General features: G+C 48.8%; 1 protein-coding gene and 1 long non-coding RNA gene across 3 annotated transcripts; one reads left to right on the top strand and one right to left on the bottom strand.

The window, feature by feature from the left end:
* Positions 1–57: 57 nt before the first annotated feature.
* Positions 58–24013, top strand: MGST3 (microsomal glutathione S-transferase 3). Of its 2 annotated transcripts, none has more exons than XM_003999533.6 (6): positions 58–207; positions 17155–17278; positions 19599–19672; positions 20446–20503; positions 22791–22863; positions 23764–24013. In XM_003999533.6, the coding sequence occupies exons 2-6, from the start codon at positions 17162–17164 to the stop codon at positions 23898–23900; spliced, it is 459 nt and encodes a 152-aa protein (XP_003999582.1). In that variant the 5' UTR covers positions 58–207; positions 17155–17161; the 3' UTR covers positions 23901–24013. The 2 variants fall into 2 exon arrangements, with proteins under 2 accessions (XP_003999582.1, XP_006943046.1); XM_006942984.5 differs by lacking the exon at positions 58–207 and adding an exon at positions 14609–15168.
* Positions 1049–11157, bottom strand: LOC123382691. The gene is made up of 2 exons (XR_006591397.1): positions 10658–11157; positions 1049–1257 (listed from the first exon to the last, which is right to left on the bottom strand). It is a non-coding gene; the product is annotated as an uncharacterized LOC123382691 (long non-coding RNA).
* Positions 24014–24401: the final 388 nt, after the last annotated feature.

The raw sequence follows: 24401 nt of genomic DNA, 5'->3' as shown, positions 1-24401 counted from the left end.
GCACTGAACTGGGGCTGGGAGCCCACACTCAGAAGGTGCGCCGGATGCCCCGCCCTGGGGGCGTGGTTTCGCGGGGGCTCTGGCGGGGGGCGGGGCCTGGTCCCGGCCACGCCCCTCCTTGCCAGTGGCCAAGGGCGCGGCACTTTCACTTCGCTGCAAAGCTGCGGTCTGCACCAGGTCTGCACCAGCCGAGCGAAGGTGATCCAGGTGAGTGCCGACACCAACGGACAGCGAGGAGCGCCGGCCCCCTCTGCCATCCCGAGCTGACTAGGGACGCCCTCCTTTTCCCCCTTCTGGTCTGTACACCTCTGTCTACCTTTCCATTCCCCTTGCCTTCCACCATCCCTGCATCCTCCCCCCTGATGGAATAGGTTTGGAGCGTCGAAATGGGGCCCACCTCGCTGTCTGTCAGGCAGGGAGATTCTCAAGGTCAGCCCTTCACTTCCTTCCTTTCCTCTCCTCCTCTCCCGGGGCTGTGCAGACCCGGCGCTCCTTGTTTCTGCCTCCCAGAGCCCACCTGATCTTGCCAAGTGCCCCTCTGGTGCAGAGGTTGGGCGGACAGGACACTGCAGGGGCGGTGGGCGGTGCAGGCCCGATCAGTAACAAGTGCCCCGGGAGCCCTGCGCCTGCTGCGGATGCGTTGCTAGGAACCCTCGGGGAGAGACTCCCAGGGAATTGAGTTTGTTTTCGCTCTGCCTCATCGAAACGTTTGTCCATTAGTACTGGAACCCTTAAGTGGGTCATTTCCTACCGCTGCCTGAGAGCAGGAGACTCCGCAGGGGAAGAGGACTCTTTATGGACGGTTCTGCACTGGGTTTCAGAGCATTTTACTCCTTATCTGTGTCGCTGCAGGGAGCCCCAGAGCCACTGCGGTGGGGCAGCTACAGGGCGGTGAAAAGGGGGCTGGAGTATTCACTAGTGAGTCATTCCCCGAAGTTGTGTCTTGTGCTCTCCCTCTTTTCGGGCCACGAGTTTACAAGCTACTTTGTAGCTTAGGAGACAAGTGGGTGTGGGGACAGGAGGTAAAGGAAAAGCTGAGACCAGAGGGTATGTAGGAAAGGAGTTGGGGCTTTAATCCCTCGACTGGAGAAAAGGAGTCCTAGAGGGAAGGACACAACTGCTGTGCAGACGTATGGCTCTTTGCGGGTGCTGTGGTCCTAGGCGTGGTCGTGTGGGAATGCCGCAGGTTTGAGATTTCCTCTGTGCGTGGGAGCTGCAGCGAGGGCTTCTCTTGGGAAATCTGTAGATCACGGGAGCCTGCAGTGTCACCCAAGGTTACTGGTCAGAGTTCCAAGGCTGTTTTAGTTTAATGAATTCAGTAATTAAGAGCACAGTATCCTAGTCAGGGATTCAAGAATGTTTGTTCTCACCGCAGTTAAATGTAACTAAATTAACTAAAACTAACACCTGAAATCCAAAGACGTACTTTTACCCCGGGAGGACGTTCTGTTAAGCTTCCAAAGTGACACAGTGTTACAGAAATAGAACATTGTCGAGCAATTTTTTTTTTTTCCCCTGAACCGATGTTACTATATATAAAACAGATCTGCTAGAGGGATACTGTGGCCAGCTATAGAAAGTGCACGCCAGGGGCTGCTTTAGATGAAGGAACAAAATTGGAGAATGGCAGTCTTCCCCCTAATTTAGATTTCCTCCTGCTGGCCTAGAGTCCTGAAGAGACACAGTCATGAAAGGGAATTTCCTAACCTGGAGGACAGCAAAGGGACTGAACATCCATGAAAGAAAGGGCTTTACCCCATTATCCAGAGACATGCTGAAAAGCCCCTGGAACAATCTGGAATGAAGTGGATGACCAAGCTGTCAAAATGCAGTTAGTGCCTACTGCATGCACAGGTAGCTGTATTTAAGCATATTGTTCCCTATATTTATATTTAAATATTCTGAATCTGTATACAGAATACCGCTGTGAACCACAATGGACCACGAACCATTTTTAAGCAATGTTTAAAAGAATCTCCATATTGCTACAGTTACGCAGCCGAATTCATTAATACTACTTATGAGTATACCATCCTCCTGAAAGAGAAGAGTTCAGCAGTAAGGCTAGGATACTACTGTGGAAGGAGAATTCCTTCCCTCACTGTCTTTTGCAGCGTCTACCTACCTATCCGTCTTGGTGAGGAGAAAAACAGCAACAAGGAGACGGGAAAATTACATGACCTTCCAAATAACATTTGCAAATACCTTTAAGGGATTTCTGCATTTGAGATTTTAAGTCCCTTTAAGGGATTTCTGCATTTGAGATTTTAAGTCCCCGTTTACCCTCTGAGCTCTTTCCAGAGTTGAGCTGTTCATCAACTGGAACTCGGGTTCTAATACGTCGGTGCCTTAGCTCACTCTTTTTTGGATAAGTGGTATTTTACTTCTCCAGCCGGAGCAACGTGGATGATTTGGGCACAAGCTTCATTCTAAGTACTGTTAGGTACAAAGAGTTAGACACCACGTTTGAGGCAGGAGCCAGCAGCCCAGGTGGGTTCCTTCATCCAGAACGTCTGGTACCCTCGCAAGGGCCCAGCAGCTGCTAGGAATTAACTACAGTCTGCCCAGTTTTTTTGTGATGGAAAATCCAACTGGTGTCACAGTGACTCATTCGAGATTTTTGTTTTCCTCTTGTGGAAGTCAGGGCTTAGTTTCCCCATGACCTCCATTCAGTTCCTATGTAATGCCAGTTAAGGCACAGGTTACGTAGAAATCGTGATATGAAAAGTGCCAATCGCTGTTGATTTGCTCCTTTGCAGACCTGTGCACCTGAAAGCGGAGGAAGTTTTCCCTTCCCGTAATCTCTCCTCTTGTCATCCGGCAGTGCCTGCATTCATTAAAAGAAATTTAAAAACAAGTAACTTTTTGGATCTTTTCCAAGTTTTTTTTTTTTTTTTCCTTCCAATTAGAAAGTTCTGAGGCTTTAATCAGTCAAAGACTTGGAGTTAATTATTAGGTCTCTATTCCTATGAATATATTTTATGCTCCGGAGACAGTTTGGGGGAGATAGAAAAATTGCAAAAGAGATCAGGTGTGGTCAAACTTGCTCTCCATTCTCATTAAGAGGCAATATAGGCAAGGGTTGAGAGCACAGACTCAGGAGCCAGGCTGTCTGGCTGTGTATGAGGTCAGGCTTCCTCTGCGATGGCTGTGTGACCTTGGGCAAGATTACTTAACCTCTCTGATGCTCAGCTTCCCCTTCCTGTCTGTTGTGTACTTGCTGTTTTCCTTCCCTGTGTTCTCTCTCGTACATCACAGTTTATGTCCTCAGAGCCTTGCTCTCAATCTGTTACCCTCCTGCTTCATGGTCCTTTCTATGTGGTCTCCATCCATTCACTGTGTCTTCTAGAAGGTCAAGACCTTCTCTCTGAGTCTCGATCGCCCTCGTAGCCCTGCGCACCTCACGTATTGTCAGTATGTAGTGGGGGATGGATAATTCAGGGAAGGAATCATTCCAAAGCAATACTGAAGAAGGTGGTAGGTGTGGGCTTAAGGCAAGCGTTCCATTTAGGTGAAATGGTTTGTCCTACATTGACTTTAATCAAATCAGCTCCACAATGAGTTGCTACGAGATTTTTATTTTCTTGCGTGTCCCATGGCTTCTCCTCATTCTTTCCCTTGTCCTCTGAAGTCGGTGCCTTCAGACCACGGGAAATGTCCCGCACCCTGTCGCTGGGATGACGTCTCCCAGGGGGCTCTGCTCCAGATGGGCCAGCATGACCCAGGGCTTCTGGGTGAGGTGCTGACACATCAAGGAACGCTCGCCCCGTAGAGCCTTTTGTGTCAAGAGTCTGAGAAGGTTTGCCATCACACCAGCAGGCTTACCTAGAATTTGTCCTGTGTTGTTACAGTCTACTCTTCTTAGATTCCTGAGGAGCTGAATTAACAGTTTTTTCTTCCAGGGGAGATTCAGTTCCATTCAGGCGTGTGTCTTTAGTGTCTTTTCGTACAGAAGTCAGACTCCAGAGAAGACAGCGGATAATTAGCCCACTTGGCCTCACTGGGGTTTATTTGTGTCCGTGCAGACTCGCCCCACACAGGACTCTTCCCGGGAACTTGGCCATCACGCTGATCCCGCCCTCCCCCACTCCCGGTCGGCGCAGTTAGGTATTAATTATTTTCAGCACCGACAGTGGCCGTTTAACTATAAAGCTGAATACATTTGGATTATAACACATTTATCTCTTAAAGGGCACAGATCTTCTACCCTGCTCACCGATAGCTAGCTTCCACTTTCCAAATGTCCACCCAGGAACATTGACGAGGAATCGAAGAACATGAGATGCTGGGGAAGTACCACTCTGACCTGGCTCTGCTGTTCCCCTCACTGAGTTAATGACCGAGTGCTGGATACGTAATGGTATGCCCGTTCAGCTAACTTCACGTTTAGCCCTCGGAGACCTATCTACCAAATGTGCAATGCAGCCGTGGGCAGTATTTTTTCCTCACCTGGGTTATTATTCCTTCTCTTAAACGTCCATGCACTTTAAAAAAAAAAAAAAAATCTAGCCGTCTTGTGAAACTTAGACACTCACACAGACCTTATCATCTGTTTAACGTAGAAGCGTCCAGAACTGGCACTTTGAAAGTGTAGGATGGACGAAAAGAAATCCTGTGACTCTTTTCTCTCCCAGCGTGGAAACAGGAGATGCCTTTTGTGTTGTTTCCCTCCAGGTTCTTGAGGTTTATATGGGTTCAGGAGGGGTCAGCTGCCCTGCCTGAGATGATTTGGAGAACCGTTCATTTGTAGAAACACCTAGAGGCAGAGGGGAGGCTGGGCAGCTACCCGGGGGAGCTTGAAGCAGGCTAGGCAGACACCCAGCACAGCCTCAGAGGTTTCTGAACCACCTTCCGGCATCGGGGACTTACGGAAGTCCATTTGGGACGATCAGACCAGCCCTTAAAGTCACCGTCTTTGGGGTTAGTGTTGTGAAAATGGTGGCCTTTGCCACATAAGATAAGGGGCCATATGTAAGGAAGATTGGATTAATAGCACAGGGAGCCAAATGAGAATTTTAAGGAAAGGCTGGGGAACAGCTCCAAGTCAGTCTGGGAGTGCTTTATCTTCGTCCCATTCGTGCGTGTAGAAAAAAGGACAACACTGAGAAATTACAGTACAATTTGAGGAGAAGGGTCTTGCGAATGGAAGTAGGGGTTACCATGGTCCAGGCTGGCTTTTATCTGCTCGTTTGAGGGCAAAGAGAAAGCTAAAGGTGAAATCCCTTCTCCCTTAAAAAAGACAGTTAGGGGCACCTGGGTGGCCCAGTTGGTTAAGCATCCCGCTCTTGATTTCGGCTCAGGTCATGATCTCATGGTTCGGGAGATCGAGCTCCGCATCGGGCTCTGGGCTGACAGCGTGGAGCCTGCTTGGGATTCTCACTCTACACAGCTCTCTCTCTTTCTCTCTCAGTCTCTCTCTCTCTCTCTCTCTCATAAATAAATAAACATTAAAAAAAACTTTTTTAAATCTAATTAATTTCATTTAGCTAAAGATCATGTGGCTCAGTTGGTTGAGCGTCCGACTCTTGATTTCAGCTCAGGTCATGATCCCAGGGTTGTGGGATGGAGCCCCGTGTCAGGCTCCACGTCCAGATTTTCTTTCTCTCTCTTCCCCCCGCCCTTCTCCCCCTCTCGTTCCCTCCCTCTGTCCCCTCCCTTCTTACACTCACTCTCTCTCTCTCTCTCTCTCTCTAAAATTAAAAAAAAAAAATTAAGAGCCGCAATTAAGGGTGGTTCAATTAGTTAAGCCTCTGACTTTGGCACAGGTCACGATCTCATGGTTTGTGAGTTCGAGCCCCAAGTCGGATTCTGTGCTGACAGAGCCTACAGCCTACTTCAGATTCTGTATTTTCCCCCTCCCCCGCTCAAGCTCTATCTCTCCCTCTCTAAAAAATAAATAAACATTAAAAAACATTTTTTTTTTAATTTAAGCAAAGATAAGTTAATGTAACTTAATGGCTCAGAAGCAATAATTTGAGGCAGGTTCCCAAATCTGTAAAGCCTGCCTTTTGCCCCATTTGTACCGTGTTGATTGCGCCCTGGGGGATTTTCGCTGGCCGCCCAGAGGGGACTTGAGTAAGTAGTGAAAGAGAGCTCTACCCCAGGAGCCTTCTGATGAATGTGGTTCAGGACGTGTTCTGGGTAATCCTTGTAACTGGAGGAACCCTTGCCCCAGTGAGATAAGGCAGGAAGGGCGGCGGCAGCAGGGACTGGAAGGAAGGTCGAACCGAGTGTAAGCACTGGGGTGGTGAGGTTTCCAGCGAGTCTGTTGGGAAATTCCTCAAGGGACCACCTTGGGCAGATGTCCTAATGAAAATCCGTGTTGCTTAACTCAGGCACTACCATGGAGCGCGTCTTCTCCTCTAAACCCAAGCTTGATCCCCTTCCCAGGGGAGCCTTTGCAGGGGTGCCTTGTGGCTTTCTTAAAGTCGCCTGGGTGCCCGCTCACTGGCTGCACTGAACGTTGTTGCCCCAGTGCTGCCCCTGCTCCTGCCCCCCACTGTCCCGTGGCCCCACCAGTTACCAGGGCGCTGGGCACCCTTGTTCTCTAATCTCCCCCTGGGCTTTTCTGCTGCCTCATGGCCCGTACCCCACCTGCTTAAAATACTGTTCCCAGTTTTCTTTCCTCTCCTTGATATGTCCTCAAAAAACCATGTTCACCTATTAAATACTCTGATAGATTAAAAAAGCTACAAATACAAGTGTTGCCGTTTTAAAAATATATGTATTCTAGGGACGCCTGGGTGGCTCAGTCGGTTGAGCGCCCGACTTCGGCTCAGGTTGTGATCTCACGGTTCGTGGGTTTGAGCCCCATGTTCGGGCTCTGCGCTGACAGCTCAGAGCCTGGAGCCTGCTTTGGATTCCGTGTCTCCCGTCTCCCTGTGCTCCTCCCCTGCTCACACACTCTCTCTCTCTCTCTCTCAAAAATAAATAAACATTAAAAATTTTTTTAATATATTCTAGAAATAATTAGGTTTCTGCAGTATTCTCAAAAAGGGCATCTATGGAAAACTCACAGCTGACATATTTAATGATGAAGGGCTGGAATGCTTCCCCCTCTAAGACAGGGATCAAGATAAAGATGTCACTTCTGTTCAACACTGTCCTGGTTCCGGGGCGTCTGGGTGGCTCAGTTGGTTGTGTCTGACTCAGGTCATGATTGCACGGTTCATGGGTTCGAGCCCCATGCTGGCAGTGTGGGGCCTGCCTGGGATTCTCTCTCTCTCCTCTCTCTCCACCCCTCTCAGTTTGCTTTCTCTCTCTTAAAGTAAATAAATAAACTTAAAAAAAAAAAAAAAGCCACTGTTTTAGTTCTAATTAGAGCAAGCAAGCAAAAGAAAGAAAAAGGCTTCCATAATGGAAAGGGAAGAAGGAAAACTGTTTTCGCAGCTAACACCATCCTGTCTGTTAAGTATGACAAAGACCGTGGATCTCCCTCTCCCTTCTCCTGGGCTCTCGTGCCCTGGCTCTGTTCCCCAGCTCTGCTCCTGCACTGCAGCTCCAGTCCTGCCCCTGAGCGGGAGTTCTGCAGAAGTGACCCTCCTCATTGCTCCCTGGCTGGGGGAGAAAGCAATCGAACTCCTTGGTAAGGAGCAAACCCAGCAGAAGGATGTAGTAGCAAAGAGCTAGACCTCGCTGTCCGTCTGCTTATGTTCAGACCTCAGCTCCGTACTCACTGGCTATGGGACCTTGGACAAGTTGCTGAACTCTTCTTTGCCTCAGTTTCCCCATCTGTAAAACAGGGATGATAACAGTAACGACCACGTAGGATCATTATGGACATTGTTAATTTATGTTAACTCTATTATGGGCCTGACAGAGGAGAAGCAGTAGGTCTTAAAGTAGATGTTCAGGATGTAGTGATAATATTATTCCCCATGTTGCTATTTCGGCCATATGGGATGAAGAATTCCATGGGGAGTTAGATGGAGGTCCCACTGGATCCTTAAATAGGCCTTTCATCTGAAGTCATGTTGCCGATCATTTAGAATTTGCGGGACACTTGACCCGTGACATTGGAAGCAATCATCTGAAGAGCTCATCCTGGACCGTAATGACCACCACTCTCGAAAGATGAAGAGTGTTCAACTCTGACTCGTTTGCCTGGTGGGAAAATCTGGCCTGGCAAGTGATCATGACCATGAAAGAGAGATCTGGGAATCTACGAGCTGTCCCAGGTTAGGCTCACAAGAGAAGTCTCAGAAGAGACTGAGCTGTCTTCCCTACCTGTGTTGGTTTGGTCTGAGCCCTCTGTTCAAGCTGAAAGAAGAAAGCAGTCTCCTGACAGGCACATCCTCCGTGTGTGATTGTGAACATCCTCTGGTGTCCTCAGCCCGTCGGGTTCTTAAGGATGCTGTAGAGAAGGGGGCCCCTCACCAGCCTCCGAGGATGTTAGTAAGAATGTGGGCCGCCAAGATAGGACCGCCAAGACAGAACTCTACCAGTGGTTTTAGGATTGGATAAAATCAACACCTCCCGAAAACTGTATCTTTGCCTAGAACAGTGGTTCATAAAATGTGGTCCCTGACCAGCATGATCGTCTAGGAACTTGTTAGAAATGTAGATCCCCAGGCCCCATTAAGCCCCTCGGGATCTGAGACCCCACCTGCGGGTGGGGCGTGTTTTAACAAACGCTTCAGGTGACGTTGATGCTGCTAAAGTTTGAGAACCACTGACCTAGAACATAAGACAGCACTGTATCGGGTTTCCGTCTTCATGGAAGTAACTATAGAAGACGTCAGCAGGAGACAGATTCTGTGCCCTCAAGGAGCATATTTGGAAATGTGTACTATTTTCATTGATCAGTATGCAAGGTACATGTTATAATAGCTCACTGATGAGCGTGCAACAAATGTGCAAACATTCAAAGGCAAGCCTGCAGTCCATGCGGGTCGGTCAGGAGTGCAGGTGTCATGGAGGAAGGGGGAGTACTTAACACTGGACCAGGATCGGGCAGCGGGAACAAATTTAGGAGCAGGGCTGCCGGAGATGTATTGCCTCACAGACTGCTTCTTAACCCTCGACACATGGGCATCCACTTTCTACCATTGCCCTGAAACCTGGCTGTCGGGGCGCCTGAGGGGCTCAGCTGGGTGTCTGACTGGACCTCGGCTCAGGTCATGAAGTCACGATTCGTGAGATCGAGCCCCATGTCGGGCTCTGCGCTGACAGCACGGGAATTCTGCGCTGGAATTCTCTCTCCCTCTCTGTCTGCCCCTTGCCCACTCACACTCTCTTTCATTCTCAAAATAAATAAGTAAACTTAAAAAACAAAAACAAAAACCTGGCTGTCAAGGGGTCCCACTCACCAAAGCCAAGAGCATTTGGGAGGTGACACTTCCTCTGTTAACACATAACAGGCTCCCTCACACCTTTCCTCCCCTCTGCCTCTCAGCTTAGTCCCTGGAGGGAGAACCAGCAGGTGATGGCTGTCAACTCTGCTCGTAGAGTCCATCTCATAATCCAGACCTGTCTGTCCTCTCTAACCCCATCTCCTACCACTCCCATCAGCTCCTGGGGCCCGGCCACACCGGCTGCCTTCCTGGCCCACCAGTGTGCCGGGCTTTCCCTCATCTAGGGCCTTTGCACTTGCCGCTTTTTCTTTTTGTTAATAAATTTATTTATTTTTTTAATATTTATTTTTGAGAGAGAGTGCGCAAGTAGGGAGGAGCGGTGGAGGGGCGGGGTGGGGACAAAGGATCCGAAGCGGGCTCTGTGCTGACTGCAGAGAGCCTGTTGCAGGGCTCCAACTCACGAACCTTGAGATCATGACCTGAGCCAAAGTCAGACACTTAATGGACTGAGCCATCCAGGCGCCCACTGGCTGCTTTCTCTGATTTGAATATTCTCCCCGCCCCCTCCCCCCCCCAAATGTCCTGTTGGTGTTTCTTCCTCATTCCTGCGTCACTGCAAATGTTGCCCTAGCAAGGAGGTCTTCCCGGTCTTAACTGAGATATAATTGACATATGAGATTGTGTAAGTTTAAATGTCTCAAATATTTATTGATCCCTTGGCATGTTTCCGGTCAGTCTTCTGTCCTCCTTAGAATGTCGGTTCTTTAAAGGACAGGGGGACCCCATCTTGTCCACTGCTGTGTCCCCCACACTTCTGCAGTGCTGGCATATAGTGAGTGCTTTCCATGTTGTGACTAAGTGAATTAAGTGTTCTTAGACACATTATGCTGTCCACACTGGGAATCTACAGAGAACAGCCTTTTGCCAAATTCGAATCTATTTCAAATGGTCTCAGAACTAATTTTTTTTTTAATTTTTTTAAGGTTTATTTTTATTTCTGAGAGAGAGAGAGACAGAGAGAGAGAGGCAGAGCATGAGTGGGGGGCAGCAGAGAGAGAGGGAGACACAGAATCCAAAGCAAGCTCGAGGCTCCGAGCTGTCAGCACAGAGCCCGACGCGGGGCTCAAACTCACACACCGTGAGATCATGACCTGAGCCGAAGTCAGACGCTTAACCGACTGAGCCCCCCAGGCGACCCAGCACTAGTTTCTAAGTCGGAGTACCTTAACTGATTTGTAGAAAAATCAGTATCTCCTTATTTAGGAAGTATTACTTACGTGGGCAGACATGCACAGTTATCAGTGTTTACAAGATGCCTCCGTATTTGGACCCACGTTTATTAAATGCTCATACCAGATGCTCACCTAGTTCATTTCAGTTAATTCCTCAAACCATCCTGTGAAGTACGTAGTTAGTATTCTGTTTTGTAGAGAAATTAGATAACATTCCCAAGCTCGCAGAGCCAGTGTCTGAACACACATCCATCTGACTCCAGAATTCCTGCTGTCTCTGCTCCTGTGGATTTTCCCATAGGAACAGACAAATCAGAAAACAGTCTGTTAGGAGTAAAGTTCCGAAAGGATCTCTGGTTTTGCATGAGTGATAAGTAATTCCATTAAAAATAAAATCTGGTTTCTTTTAAGCCTTCAAGTTAATATTCTTTCAAAAACTCTTTTGACTCATCTCCAGAACTCTCCGGAAACAGTTAACTGAAAGCTTACACCTCTGAAACACTCATAAGGGAGGGAAGAACAGAAACGCTTCTGTCCTATTTCTGCCTTTCTCCAAGACGTTCACTTTCATCTTGAAGGGTATTTTTGTACCCGGTTTCTTTTTTGTTTTAATTTTTTTTAATGTTTATTTTTGAGAGAGAGACAGAGACAGAGCCTGAGTGGGGGAGGGGCAGAGAGAGAGGAAGACACAGAATCGGAAGCAGGCTCCAGGCTCCGAGCTGTCAGCACAGAGCCGGACAAGGGGCTCGGACTCACGAGCGGTGTTGATCATGACCTGAGCCTAAGTCAGCCGCTTAACTGACTGAGCCACCCAGGAGCCCCTTCGTCCCCAGTTTCCGATCACTGCTAGGAAGGGGGGAATCTGGAATTGGGTACGTGTTATATTTGCCTTTTCCCCCAGTAGAACAGGAGCCTCATGAGGGCAGGGACCAAAGTCTGGTGTGTTCATCTCTTCATCGCCAGCACTGGACCTGTGAGTGGTAAACTTGAATAAGTGAGTGCCCGCTCACACCCACACAGGGATGAGCCTCTCCCGCTGCTGCGATGAGGGTTTCCATGACTACGGTTTGCTGATTTCCACGGTCAGCGCTGCAAACCTGCTTCCTCCTGAATACCTCCTGCTTTTCCGAGATTTTAACACAGCTGTCTGAGAGCTCAGAACAAGAAGTGAACGTATATCGTTTTAAGTGTAGTTTGCTGTTTTAAAATAGCAGTCCTGGGGTGCCTGGGTGGCGCAGTCGGTTAAGCGTCCGACTGCAGCCAGGTCACGATCTCGCGGTCCGTGAGTCCGAGCCCCGCGTCAGGCTCTGGGCTGACGGCTCAGAGCCTGGAGCCTGTTTCCGATTCTGTGTCTCCCTCTCTCTCTGTCCCTCCCCTGTTCATGCTCTCTCTCTCTCTCTCTCTGTCCCAAAAATAAATAAACGTTGAAAAAAAAAATTTTTAAATAGCAGTCCTAAATTATAAACTCTTAAACGTATATTGCCACTTAGTTAAGCATCCCCTTTCATAACTGAATCAGGGCAAAATTAACATTAACATATGTGATATAACCCCATGCGGAACACTTGTTGAGAGTTTACCACGTGTCAGGCATCCTGCTGAGCGTTAATGGCTTCCCCATTTCCTCCTGGAGACACCCACAGGGGTGGGTGGGCACCACCCTTGTCTCCCTCTAAGGAAGAAGGAAGCCCAGGTTGCTGAAGTGCAGGGAGGAATGTTCCCAAGGACACAACAGCTAGGAAGGTGAGAATCAGGTTGAGTTCAGTGTCCCTCCACAACTGCAGCACTGTCCCGTGCACTGCACAGAAGTGACAAGGGTCAGCCTAGAAGTCACATAGGACGGTATGACGAGATTCGTTAACATATTGCCGATTCCTCTGCTTTCTCAATTCCTAATTGTCAGGCCACTTTCTGTAGAATTTTTTTGGTACGTGTCTGCTCATTTTGGAAATGATAGAAAAGTACAAAGGGAAATCTGTAATTTATGCATGTAGAAATAATTATGCTTATGATTTTGATATTTTCTCTTCTGTTATTGAGAAAACTAAGATTATATACTACATACACTTCTTTTTAATAATTTTTTTTTAAGTTTACCCCTTTATTTTGAGACAGAGAGAGAGAGAATCCCAGGGGGGCTCTGTACTGCCAGCGCAGAGCCCAATGCGGGGCTCAAACTCACAAACCCTGAGATTATGACCTGAGCCAAAATCAGACACATAACCAACTGAGCCACCCAGGGGCTCCTGTATACACTTTCTGAGGTGTTTTGTTTTTTTTTTAATGTAACATGCTGTATGTTAAGCCTGTTTCAACATCTTTACTTGTGTGTGCACCATTTTTAATGGTTCTACAATATTCTATATTATGGGTGCATTAATTAGTCCTCTCTGCTTGGTCATTGTGCCATTTCTGTCGCTGCTGTTATAAATACTGTTCAGGTGAATGCCTTTGAACCAAATCGGTCTGAGTTTCTGATTGTCACCTCCAGCTACGTTCCCAGTGGGGTTCATGAATCAAAAGGCACAAACGATGTCAAGAACATGCCCGTTGTTAGGCTGCTCTCCAGATGGTTCTATTTTACACTTCCCCCTCTGTGTAATAGTGCAAACTGGGTACCTTTAAATACGTACCTAAGTAAATTTCTATTTATACAAATCATAACTTCTAATGTATTCAGCTGGAGGGTGACAATTAACAAATGCCATTACACAGCTAAGTGGGTTGCAAAGGAACCCATACCTGCGTTGGTGGTTGGGCACCACGTGCCGTGTATCTGGTGCCACAAAGACCCAAGTCTAGGGCAGAGCTCCCACCCCCAAGACAACCTCATCTTCTTGCCTCAATAGAAGGGTTGCTGGTGACACAGAGCAGGTATGTAATCAACAAAATGTTGCGTGTTCGCTGAAGCCACTGCCCTGGGGCTATCTGCTGGCTCCAGGCTGGGACAGCCTCGGGCGTGGCTGCCGCTCCCTGGGGTGTGGCCACTGTGAACTGAGCTGCCTCCACTTCACCAGTGCGCACACCTGCACCTGAGCCCACAGAGGCCAATCTTTAAGGGGTGGGAACGTCCATCTCTGCCCTCGAGTCCTCCGAATAGAAGGATTCAGCAAAAGATCGGGGCTGGTTTTTTTTTTTTTTTTGAACCCTAAGTGAATTAAGCTGATTCTCTCCTTAAAGGACAAGCCTTACCCATTTTCCAGTCCCTACTGGATTTCTGTTTTCAAACCGCAGTGGGGACAGAGCCTTTTTCTGTGTTCTGACCTCCTCTTTCTCTGCTTCAGAGGTTTCAGTAGATACTTGTGAGGGGAACAAAAGGAAACTTGAATTGCTTAAGCGCCTACTTGATGCCTGGCTCTGTGCTAGGCGACGAGCATTATGTGAGTTGGAGGCATGATTCCCGAAAGCCACCTGGAGTTGCGGCTTGCTTTGTTTATTCTGCAGGTGTCAATAGTCACAGGCTGTGCCCGGCGTGGAGAGGCCAGACAAACACAGTCGCCCCGCATGGGAGCTTGTAACTGGCTGCTGTCTGGTCTAGCCCCGATCACACCAGCTGGTGCTGGAAGTGCTGACTGCCAGGCTGTATGAAGCGGGGGTCCTCACTCGGTGGAAGCGTGAGGCGGTGTCAGGAGGGCCCCTCCCACAGGCGGCTTCCTGGACTTTGCTTTTGCACCTTTGCAGGTGTGTCCAGGGCTCCTGCAGGGAGAGGCTCAGGGAGCGGAGGCACTTTCCTCCCGTCTGACACACTCACTGTCCCACAGCTGATCATGTGGTCTTTTGCGAGCCACCCACTCTAGCATTGGACTCTGGGTCCCCCTTCCTGTACGTTCTCTGCCCTTCAGAGGTACTTTGTGTTCCCGGCTCTGCCTGCCCCCTTTTCCCTAATACCACAGTCAGCGTAGCAAGGTGGGGGGAAGGTAACTTTCACTAGAGTGTGAAAGCCTACTAGGTTTAAACTCCCAGATTGCATGTATCCTTTGCAAGAGGAGCTCAGTAGTAAATATGAATTCCTAATTGTGAATTTTTGAGCAGTCGCCTGAGTGTTCATTGCTTTGCCACAGAAACATTCAGCCAAGAGGTGCTTATCTGTCCTGCCACTCAGCCGCTTGTATCCCAAGCCCTTGCAAACCAGAAACTCCAAGGTCAGTGACTAAGCCATGAAATTCTACTGTTTCGCCTGTGCCCGAGCATTCGGAGAAGAATTCCAAAACCTCCTCTGGTCTTCGTTCTCTTCTCATCCACCTGAACCTCGGTTTCCTTTTCTGCCAAGTGAAAAGGCAAGGCTCTGGAGATGGGGTTCTCGGTCCAGGCCTCTCAACTCGCAAACTGTGACCTAAGCCAAGTGTGCTTCCTTCATTGTCCTTAAACAGGTGGCTTCTGACAGAGCGAGTGACAGCTTCATTTTCAGTGACCTGTTTGGCCCCAGTGTGTTGAACTCAACGGACATCAGATAGACTGGAAGGCTTGGTCATTTTTATCTTCAAAGAGGCGTTCGGAATTCGCCCTGTGTTTTTATTTTAATAACTAGTACAGAAGCTTCCTCCGCAAGCTGACTCTGAATTTCGGAAGCAACTAATTCTACAAAAGAATGAGAGCAGGGAAGTGGAGGGCAGCCTGACTGCTTGCTGCTGTCATACCTGATGGTGAGGACATGGTGGCCAGGAGGCCCTTCCCATGCTGAGATATGCAGATGGCTTTTGGGGGTGTGTCCCCCACCCGGGTGAGGTGGGGTGGGCGCCCCTCCGGAGCAGCTCCGTGAAGAATGTAGGAGGGGGACACTGGTAAGAACCGTGGATCGTGGCAGGTGGGGCACAGACTTTTGGGGACTTCAGCCCCAAATGTCATTTTTCAGACCTCAGCAAAACGTATTTTTTTTTTTAATGTTTGTTTATTTTTGAGAGAGAGAGGGATAGAGACAGATAGCATGTAAGCAGGGGAGGGGCAGAGAGAGAGCCACACACACACAGAATCCCAAGCAGGCTCCAGGCTCTGAGCTGTCAGCACCGAGCCCCACATAGGATTCGAACCCACGAACTGCGAGATCATGACCTGAGCTAAAGCTGGACTCTTAACCGACGGAGCCACTGAGGCGCCCCCAAATCCCACACTGAGGAAAGTGCTGGGACACTTCTCAGTTTGCAAATGGGCTTAAAAGGGGACATTGGAACCAAATTGGAATCTAAATTTGAAACCCAGCTCTGATGCTTTCCATTTCAGACCTTGGGCACATGATTTCACCTCTGGGTACTCTCTGGACACGAGGGTAACACACAGGAGCTGCTTGCCTGGGACAGCCTCGTGCACGGTGGGTGGGCAGTAAGGGTCCCAGGAAGCACTGCCTCTTCCCTGTGTCCTGTCTGTCCTCGCCCGTCTCCATCCCGTGACCAAAGCTCAGAGAGGTTGGGGGGCAGCACGAGTTTACCTTGAGATGATGAGGGTTTCCTCCCAGCTGCCAAGTTTTCTTCTCCTTGACGGCCAGTCTGTTTCTTCTCTCTTCTTCTGGGGCAAAACAGTGGCTAACACAGCTAAGACTGCAGAACACTGAAAATGCTGAGATTAGCTTTTTCTCCAAGCATTCCATGGGGAGATTTTCCAAATACACAGAAACGTTGGAAGAATTATACACTGAACATCCTTACAGCCACCACCTGGGTTCCATAGTTAACATTTGGCTCTGTTGGTTTATATTGTCATTTCTTGATGCATTTCAAGAGGAGTTGCAGGCAGCAGAACATATCGCGGGCTAGTTTTGGAGTGAGGATTCGATGAACAGCCTGGGCTCCCCTGAGCCTCCCAGAGCTGGGTCTCTTCGCAGCGTGACAGGCTCCAAAGCCATGCTCTGCTTTCAAAGCACTAGATCTGGGTCTCCTACCTGTGATGCCTCCGCTGCTATACCAGAGTGTGCCCCAGGATCAAGGGGAGTCCCGACCCCCTGCCCTCACAGTGTCCCCCATGCCAACAGACATACAAAGAACTTGGAATCGTGGTATACTTCCTGTTTCATATCCTGCTTCCGTCTCCCTCCTTCCCCCTCTCTCCCCCTCTGCTCCTCCCTCCCTCCATACCCCCTCTCTACAGTTGAATATATCCTTTAGGATTTTGCCATGTTAAGCTTTTTTTTCAAAAACATAATTTTTAGCAGCTATATCTTTCTATAGCAATGACTACTGCAGAGGTATAGCTACATCTCGTAAATGTAACGTTCATCAGAGGAGAACATGTTATGATTGTATACTTTTTAAGTCTATTTATTTATCTTGGGGTGGAGGGACAGAGAGAGAGAGAGAGAGAGAGAGAATCCCAAGAAGGCTCCCAGCTATCAGCACGGAGCCCCGTGGCAGAGGGGGGTGGCCGGACTTTTAGGAATCGTGAGATCGTGGCCTGAGCTGAAATCAAGAGCCGGACGCTTAATTGACTGAGCCACCCAGACACCCCAGACCTGAATAACTTGTAAATTCTGTTGTGTGATACACAGGAACGTCTCCATCTGCCTCTTAGGAACATCTTGTTTACTCACACCTTGGTGGTCTAGGTATACCTTTGCAGGTAATGACGCGCACGGCTCCAGGCCTCCCTCTGTGGGGGTCTACCGTGCCGGCTGGTATCCCAATGTCTTCTTCCTTCCACAGAGCCAACATGGCCGTCCTCTCTAAGGAGTATGGTTTTGTGGTTCTAACCGGTGCCGCCAGCTTTATCATGGTAGCTCATCTAGCCATCAACGTTTCCAAGGCCCGAAAGAAGTACAAAGTGGAGGTGAGTGGGAACGTAGACTTGTCTGGGGCTAGAACTTGTTTTCAGTTGTGGAGGGAGAGGGGCGACGCCAGCGGTCAGCAGTGGCAGTTGAACTACACCCGTCTGAAACGCTGCCCCTTTCCGGCAGGAGGAAGGCAGGGAACTGAGGGGCCCTGCTGGGGAGCAGTTTCCATCTTGTTTGTGCTTTGTCTTTCCTGTTGGAAGACCAGGTGTGCTGGGACAAGAACAGGATGCTTTTGGCTGGAGCTAGGTGCCGGGAAGAGTTATTTTCTAAAGAGGGTTCAACAAGGGGGACTTCATCAAAACAAAAAGCTTCGGTGCAGGAAAGGAAACCGCCAACAAACTGAAAAGGCGACCTACTAAATGAGAGGAACTATTTGCAAATCATACATCCCATAAGGGGTTAATTTCCAAGATACATAATTCACACAAGTCAATAGCGAAAAAAACCAAGCAACACAATTTAAAATCGGGCAGAGGACCTGAACAAACATTTGTCTAAAGAAAATATACCAATGGCCAATAGGTACATCAAAGGGTACCCGACATCATCACTAATCATCAGGGAGATGCAAATCAAAACCACAAGGAGCTGTCACCTCACACCTGTTGGGATGGCTGTGTTCAAAAAGACAAGAAATGACCAAAGCTGGTGAAGATGGGGAGAAAAGGGAACGCACCGTTGGTGAGAACGTAAATTGGCTCAGCCACTATGGAAAACGGTATGGGGGGTCCGCAAAAAAATTAAAAATAGAACTGCCATATGATCCAGCTATTCCATTCTGGGTATTTATCCAGAGAAAGTGAAAACATGGACCCGAAAAGATACGTGCACCCCCATGCTCATTGCGGCACTATCTCTAATAGCCAAGATACAGAAGTAACCCAAGTGTCCATCGGTGGATGTGTGGGTAAAGACGATGTGGTATATACACACAGTGGACCACTCAGGCGTAAAAAAGAATGAGATCTTGCCATTTGTGACATGGACGGACGTTGAGAGCATTATGCTAAGTGAACTAAATGAACGATAAACACTGTACGATCTCACATATGGAACCTGAAAAAAGCTAAAATGTACAGCATGGTCGCTATAATTAATTTTTCTATACTGCATGTTTGAAAGTCGCTAAGAAAGCGACTCTTAAGTGTTCTCATCAAAAGAAAAACAAATCTGCAACTCTGTGGGGTGACAGACAGTAACTGGACTTACTGTGGTGATCGTTTCACAATACATTCATACATCGAATTGTTACATCATACACCTGAAACTAATATAAGGTATGTCCATTATACCTGGGGTGTTTTTTTACATAAATAATAAAATAAGCTAGAGAGGGCTGAATGGCAACAGTATTTCCTGGTGTGCCACTTTAAAAGTGATGTCTTGGGGCGCCTGGGTGGCTCAGTTGGTTAAGCGTCTGACTTCAGCTCAGGTCGTGATCTCACGGTTTGTAGGTTTGAGCCCCGCGTCAGGCTCTGTGCTGACAGCTCAGAGCCTGGAGCCTGCTTGGATTCTGTGTCTCCCCTTCTCTCTCCCCCTCCCATGGCTCATGCTCTGTCTCTGTTTCTCAATAATAAATACACATTAAAAAAATTTTTTTGAATAAAATAAATAAAAGTGATGTCTTAAGGTGATTTGGTTTCCCAAATAGTGAAGAAGCATGTGTTGCTGAGGTTAGCCTGAGCTCAGACACTGGATATAAAAAGGAGCTCTATTAAATGCTCCCTTTATGTAGTTCCAGATGATCTAAAAGGGATAATTACCGAGGTTGTCCCTGGTGAGCACATTTAAACGTCTATTTCTGTTTAGCAACTTATAATTAGACTCTCTGACTAGAGCTTCTTTTAAAGTTTTCATATATTGATTTTCGTTTGTTTTTTTTTTTTTTTTAATGGACATGTCCATGAAAATTCTCACACACTTACTGTTCCCCCATTAAGGAAACTCTTAAAAGCTTGTGGCGTTGGATCACTCTGGGGAAGGAGCTATTTCCCTGTGGTGTCTTTGTGAGGTACTGGAAACTCACCCGTGATGGCACCATGTCAAGAGCACGGAGTTTGCAACACGCGCTGCCTCCGTCCCTTGTGCAACTACGGCACAGACCTACATTCCTCACACCGGGTATTAACAGAAATGCATCGGATCTGCTTCTGGGAGTTGAGACCCTTCTCCCTGCAGATATTTAAGCAGAAAGCGATCAGCTGTCAAGGGCATAATAGAAGCTGCTTGAGGATAGGTTATCTTTTAGGGTTGATTGTAACTCAACACCGAGTGCTACTCTTGACCATTTGATCCACACGGACTTTGTCTTCACAGTATCCGACCATGTACAGCACGGACCCTGAAAACGGGCACCTTTTCAACTGCATTCAGCGCGCCCACCAGAACACGTGAGTGCTGGCCCTGCCGGGTGCTGGGGGGGGTGTCTGTAGAGTACGTGCTTTCCGCCCAGCACCTCGGCCTTTACCACTGTGTGCTGAGTAGCAGCTGTGAGAACGATCATAGTAAGGCACCTCGCTGAAAGTGTCGTAAAAAGGGGCGCCTGGGTGGTTTAGTTAAGCATCCGACTCTCGATCTCAGCTCAGGTCACGATCTCACAGTTTGTGAGTTTGAGCCCTCGCATCGGACTCCAGGCTGACCGCGTGGAGAATCCCTGCTTGGGATTCTCTCTCTCTGCCCCCGCCCCCCAAAATAACTAAATTAAAAAAATAAAAACTATTAAATTGTCGTAAAAAATATGTATGTGAGCAGATTAAATATTGTGAGTTGTTAGCATAGCGAGGTTCTGGATGATCTTTTCAAAAATGTCTTTTGCGTCGCATCGTCCATCTAGAGCATTTGGAAGCTGTCCTATCTGAGATGAGCTTGAATCTCCCAGCCCTGGGGAGGGGGCAGCTGTGGGCTTGGGAAGGAAATCTACTGAAATTCTCCAAGACCTTCCTCGTGGGCGTGTTAGAGCCAGGTCTTTCGCCCAGTGTGTTCTGAGTTACCCTTACTCCCACGCAGAGAAGAGAGGGTAGATCCTGGTGGTGGGGCTGCTCTCTCTCCTGCATGTTCAGTTTTACTCTCAGGTTTCTAACTTGGCAAGTTAGTAAGGGGCTCTTCGTTTTACAGGACGTAAGTCGGTGGGGCCCTTTCTAAAAAAGTTCTCTGTCTATTCCAGGTTGGAAGTGTATCCTCCTTTCTTATTTTTCCTAGCTGTTGGAGGTGTTTACCACCCGGTAAGTTTTTCCGGGGGGGGGGGTGGTTCATCTGTTTGGATTTAGTTCGCTGCGCTATTTAAGGAAGAGACAGCAGGAAAGGAATGCGTACTGAACATCACCGACATCTATTTAAAAGAATTGCATTCAGCTGCTTCTTACAAAGCTAATCTTTAAAGTAGGGCGAATTTTCCCCACTTTGGACAGGTGAGGAGAAACCTCTTGAGGACTGTGTAACTGTCACGGGGCAAAGAGCTACCTGCAGAATAGAAGAATCCGAATTTGAACCCAGGTCTGTCTGATTCTGGAGGGTTCGTGTCCGAAGTTGTTATTGGCCACAAGCATTTACTGGTCCCCTGGGGTTACAACAGTGAACAAAACAGGCAAAGGTCCCTGGTTTACTGTTAGTTGGGGTCACAGAAATCAAATGGGTACAGCATGTGATTAGGCTAGAAGGTGATGCTGACGGGAGACACCTGTCAGCGGGTTGGTCACGTGAGGATCGTGCTGCTTGCGGAGGTGACATTTAAGCAAAGGAAGTGAGAGTCAAGCAAAACGTTAAGAAGGTGAAGGAGTAGGTGCTGCAGGTGTTTAGATACCTTCCAGACAAAGAGCGAGGGCGAGGCCCTGAGGCAGGAGCCCACCGGGTCTGTCTGGTGAACAGGGAGAAGGGCAGGTGGCGTCAGGGGCGAGCGGAGCCTTGGCCAGAGAAACGCTCCGCACTTCACCTTAACCTAAATAAAGCAGGTGTGTCTATGCCCGATTAGGTGCAGTGGGTCTTGCCCTGGACAGAACGAGGTTCCCTTTCAGGGACCAATTTCCACTGAATTCTTTTTTTTTTTTTTTTAATGTTTATTTTTGAGAGAGAGAGAGAGCATACAAGTGAGCAGGGGAGGGGCAGAGAGAGAGGGAGACCCAGAATCCGAAGCAGCTCCAGGCTCCGAGCTGTCAGCACAGAGCCCAAGGCGGGGCTCGAACCCACGAGCCGTGAGATCGTGACCTGAGCTGAAGTCGGACCCTCAACAGACTGAGCCACCCAGGCGCCCCTAGTTTCCCCTTAATTCTGACCAGAGTGCTGACACTTTGCGTGTCTGGTCCTCAGCCTTCCGTGAGCCTCTGGTCAGTACCTGAAGGGCCTTGTGCTTTTGTTAGAAGCTCCCAGAATGGCACACCTGTAGTCCGTGGCCTTGAAGTTCATATTATTTTCAGAGACACGTCTGCTGTTTTAGAAAAGACACTTCTTCCTGTGCCTCTAAGGGGCCCCAATCCTTGCACGTGACTGGACGAGCCCGTCTAAATAGACTAGTTGGTCTCTGCAGCTAGGCGTCACCCGCTGTCACCCGCATCCCCTTTCCCGTCCCTCTTCCCTAGACACCATTCCCGGTGCTTCGGTCTTTAAAATACTCTGAGAACTGCTAGGACGACGAGTACGTGGGTCCGAAGTTGATGGTAACTCTGCAGCCTTACAGTCTGGCACGGCCTGGCAGAGACCAGCTTGCACGTGGTGACTTACGGGCCTGGGGTTTGTGTTTTTAGTGGTTTCACGCACCTGATCGCGAACTTCACCCCAAATCAACTAAACAAAGTCCTAAGCTACTAACCTTGCCCCCAGTGATGCACTTGGAGACCGTGACGAGCGACGTTGCACGTTCCCGCACAGCCTCCCTTTTTCTCCAGACTCCTTCTGACCTAATGGTCACCCCAGGATGGTGCCCAGTAGGACTGTTCATCTTGCAGGAGTTTTACTCTCAGGCGTAATGGGAAGGGGAAGACCTCCCCCTCCCAACACCTCCTGTGCTGGGGTGACAGCACCACACGTCATGTCCACCTTTTCTAGCAGAGCCCCTCGCCCCTGTGCGGCCGCAGCACAGCCCCCTTCCAACCCCCCCCCCGACCCCGGCGGGGAGCCTCACGGAGCGATGCGGGGGCAGGGGTCCCAGGCTGCCTCCTGTTCACAGCCCCATGGGAGACGACCGGGCTTGGGGTTCACCCTTCGAGCCCCAGGCCTGCCTCTCCCTCTCTTGTGCTCCAGCACGTGTGTGCCCCAGGGCAAGCCAGGGCTGGGGGGGGGGGGGCTCCTTCCATCGAGGCCGGCACTCCTCTCCCCTGTCCGTGAGGGGTTCGTAGAGGGATCACAAATCTCTGATGTTCCCGAGACAAATAACCTCCCTCTCACGGGAAGTTTGGTATCTTCCCATAACCGGGAAAGTACTATTTTCTTAACACACTGTGCCATCAAAACCCTAGATGTTAAAGAACATGTGGCTGTTTCTTGAATGCTGATCCTAACACAGCCCTTCTATTTTAGCGTGTAGCTTCCGGCTTGGGCTTGGCCTGGATCGTGGGACGAGTTCTCTACGCGTATGGTTATTACACAGGAGGTAAGTGCGCACGGCCGTCTGCCAGGGAAACAAATTTCAAATCTTATGCGACTCTAGTTTTCTTCTTAGCAGGGCTTTAAGAAAAGGGGAAGTAACTTGATATTTAGGTGAAAGGTCTGGTATCTTCTTTTTGCTAAGTTTTCAAGAGTTAACAAACTTGTTTTTACTGAGCGTTTTCTGTGTCACTTGCTGCTCTAAGACCTTTGCGTATGGTGTCGAACCTTATGGCAATTCTAGGATATAGACGATATTATCCTGTTGTATAGATGGGGAAACTGAGGCTCAGCGCTTACCAGTGTCCACTAGTTAGCCAGATTCACGCCCAGGCAGCCTGACTCCAGAGCTGTCCCTACTGTCAGTAGTGTGCCCGAGAGAGAAGGGGGAGGAAGATTCCTTTGGCTGTGCTTTCGAAAGAGGGGGAACACTCCCAAAGGTCCTGGAGCAAAGTTGCTCTGATTATCATCCCATCGTTTTTTTAAGGCCCAAACATACTTTTGTGACATTTTTTAAATGTTTCTATTTATTTTTGAGAGCGCGCGCAAGTGGGGGGGTGGGGGAGGGGCAGAGAGAGAGGGAGACACAGAATCTGAAGCAGCTCCAGGCTCCGAGCTGTCAGCACAGAGCCTGACGCAGGGCTCGAACCCACGAACCGTGAGATCATGACCTGAGCCGAAGTCGGAGGCTTCACCGACCGAGCCACCCAGGGGCCCCAGTCGTGTGGCATGTTTCTTTGCGTGTAGTATCTGACAGCCTGACAGCTTTCGGCCAGAGGTTGGTTGACCTCGTGAGACCAGACAGTTGAGGTACAACCCGAGAGGCCTCAGGTAGGGTGGCGTGTGGATACTGGAAGCACTGTCCTTTCGGGGACACCCCCAGTCACTTCCCTTTCTTCTGTTACAGAACCCAGCAAGCGGAGTCGGGGCGCCATCGGCTCCATAGCCCTCCTTGGCCTGCTGGGCACAACCGTGTGTTCTGCCTTCCAGCATCTTGGTTGGGTTAAAACCGGCTTGGGCGGGGGGTCCAAATGCTGCCATTGAAGCATCATAGGCTGTTTAAAAACTCTCGTTCATTTTGAGTGACTTTTATTTTCAGTTACTTTTTTTTTTCTAAATATAATAAAAACCTACCTGGCATTAGCCTCATACCTAAACCTGACTCCATCGCTTCCTTTTGAGTCTTTATCTAAAAGAAGTAGCCCGTTCCTACTAGACGAGAGAGGTGACGGATAGTAAGCGCCCCTCCTCACGCCCCTAGAGGGGGTTTGTTTATGTGAAGCTGGGAAAACGTCTGCTTGTGGTAATACGTTCATAATCCTGCCACAGCCGTGAAAAGCTGGGGCTCAAGGAAGGGAAGTCTTCTAGCCTAAGGATGTAAGATTATCTTATCACTTGCTAATACGTATGGGAACAAGGATTTTTTAAAATTTCTATTTAATATTGCTTCTATTGCTGAAAAGCTATTTACGACTAAGAGTATGAAACTTAACATAAGATCTGATTGCATAGGTCCAAAGGCAGAAAGACACCTTACAACAGAAT

This window comes from Felis catus, chromosome F1 (assembly GCF_018350175.1).
Source record: "Felis catus isolate Fca126 chromosome F1, F.catus_Fca126_mat1.0, whole genome shotgun sequence".
Classification (NCBI taxonomy): domain Eukaryota; kingdom Metazoa; phylum Chordata; class Mammalia; order Carnivora; family Felidae; genus Felis; species Felis catus.
Note: the sequence above shows the minus strand (reverse complement) of the source record. Positions and strands in the feature narration are given on the sequence as shown.